This window comes from Calidris pugnax, unplaced genomic scaffold (assembly GCF_001431845.1).
Source record: "Calidris pugnax isolate Ruff unplaced genomic scaffold, ASM143184v1 scaffold300, whole genome shotgun sequence".
In the NCBI taxonomy this organism is placed as follows: Eukaryota; Metazoa; Chordata; class Aves; order Charadriiformes; family Scolopacidae; genus Calidris; species Calidris pugnax.
In genome coordinates, this window is record NW_015091014.1 from 406,627 (window position 1) to 408,224 (window position 1,598).

The 1,598-nt window shown below is 56.9% G+C and overlaps 1 protein-coding gene across 2 annotated transcripts; it reads left to right on the forward strand.

The window, feature by feature from the left end:
- The first annotated feature begins 202 nt into the window (after positions 1–202).
- SMAGP (small cell adhesion glycoprotein) lies at positions 203–1,592 on the forward strand. 2 transcript variants are annotated; one of them, XM_014955691.1, is made up of 3 exons: positions 203–317; positions 452–529; positions 1,404–1,592. In XM_014955691.1, exons 1-3 carry the CDS (start codon positions 287–289, stop codon positions 1,574–1,576), a joined length of 282 nt encoding a protein of 93 aa, XP_014811177.1. In that variant the 5' UTR covers positions 203–286; the 3' UTR covers positions 1,577–1,592. The 2 variants fall into 2 exon arrangements, with proteins under 2 accessions (XP_014811177.1, XP_014811178.1); XM_014955692.1 differs by having other exon boundaries at positions 224–317; positions 455–529.
- The last annotated feature ends 6 nt before the right edge of the window (positions 1,593–1,598 follow it).

A 1,598-nucleotide genomic window follows, 5' to 3' on the forward strand; every position in this document is an offset into this window, starting at 1 on the left:
TTTGGAGAAGCAAATCGCGTTGGATTCCAAAAAGGAGAGAGGAACCGTGTGTGAATAATCCCGGCTGCATGATAGCCCGAGAGGATTTCCTGAAAGAATCTGGCTGTGTAAAAAAGACCCCTATGCTTCTGCAGCTATTCCGGTGTTAAGGTAGGAGTACTAGATTTGCCGTTTGACTGTTCGTTTTCATTTTTTCTAATTTATCCTTTTTAACCCTTTTTTTTTTTTGGGGGGGGGGGTCAGTTCTGAAGGACCCCCAGCCCTTTGCCTGGAAGGAGCCGATGTGATGGAAGGAGATCAGCCCCCCCTGACTCCAGGTGAGGGTCCCGGCATGGCTTTTCCCAATGGTCCTTGGCCTAGAGGTCACCTGGGGCCACCACAAAGGTCCATCCAGCCCCAGTGGGACCTTCCTCACCTTCTCCCCTCTCCCTTCTCTCCGGGTTTGATGAAGAAGAGCTGACCACCCCCGCCGTGAAGAAGGCTCACACCCCAGCTCTCCATGGGGACGCCAACACTGCCGTCATCGCAGGTAGGGGCTCTCCTCACCCCCTTTGGACAGGTTGGTGACTTGGGTGGAGAAGAAACCCATGAAGTTCAACCAGGGCAAGCGTTGGGTGCTGCACCTGGGGAGGGATAACCCCCCCCCAAACCAGCACGGGTTGGGGGTGACCTGCTGGAAACCAGCTCTGAGGAGAAAGACCTGGGAGTCCCCAGGACCCAATGGGCCCTGGTGGCCAAGAAGGCCAATGGCATCCTGGGGGGCATCAGGAAGAGCATGGAGAACCTCAAGGGAGGTCATCCTGCCCCTCTGCTCTGCCCTGGGGAGGCCACAACTGGAGCACTGGGACCAGTTCTGGGCTCCCCAGTTCCAGAAGGACAGGGAACTGCTGGAGAGGGGACAGCAGAGGGCTACAACGATGATGAGGGGCCTGGAGCATCTCCCTGATGAGGAAAGGCTGAGGGACTTGGGGCTTTTTGGTCTGAAGAGAAGACTGAGGGGGGATCTGATCAAGGGTGGGTGTCAGGAGGATGGGGCCAGGCTTTTTCCAGTGGTGCCCAGCGACAGGACAAGAGGGACCGGACACAAACTGGGATATAAGAAGTTCCATCTCAACACGAGGAGGAACTTCTTGACTTTGAGGGTGGCACAGCCCTGGAAGAGGCTGCCCAGAGAGGTGGTGGGGTCTCCTTCTCTGGAGACATTCAAACCCCCCCTGGATGAATCCAACCTGCTCTGGGTGGGACCTGCTCTGGCCAGGGGGGTTGGAGGAGATGATCTCCAGAGGTTCCTTCCAACCCCATGTCGTTCTGTGACTCTGTGATCCCACCCCGGCTGGGTTTTGGTCGTTGGAGGCTAAACCCTGCTCCTCTCTCTTGCCTTCTTCTCCCCCCCATCCCCTCAGTGGTCATCACCCTGGTCTTCCTCACCCTGCTGACGGTGCTGGTGGTGATCATCATCTACCTGTACAGAAACAAAGGCAGCTACCTCACCTACGAGCAGCCGGCGGCCGAGACTGACGTCGCACTGCAGATGGAGGATGCTCCACCCAAAGAGAAAGAAGAGTATTTTATCTAAGACCCCCCCGCTCCGTGCCCCC

Excerpts from the sequence above, each read along its gene's own strand:
- SMAGP (XM_014955691.1), top strand. The coding sequence starts at position 287 with ATGGAAGGAGATCAGCCCCCCCTGACTCCAG. Across the intron at positions 318-451 it reads TCAGCCCCCCCTGACTCCAG|AAGAGCTGACCACCCCCGCC; the intron begins GTGAGGGTCCCG and ends GGTTTGATGAAG. Across the intron at positions 530-1,403 it reads CAACACTGCCGTCATCGCAG|TGGTCATCACCCTGGTCTTC; the intron begins GTAGGGGCTCTC and ends CCATCCCCTCAG.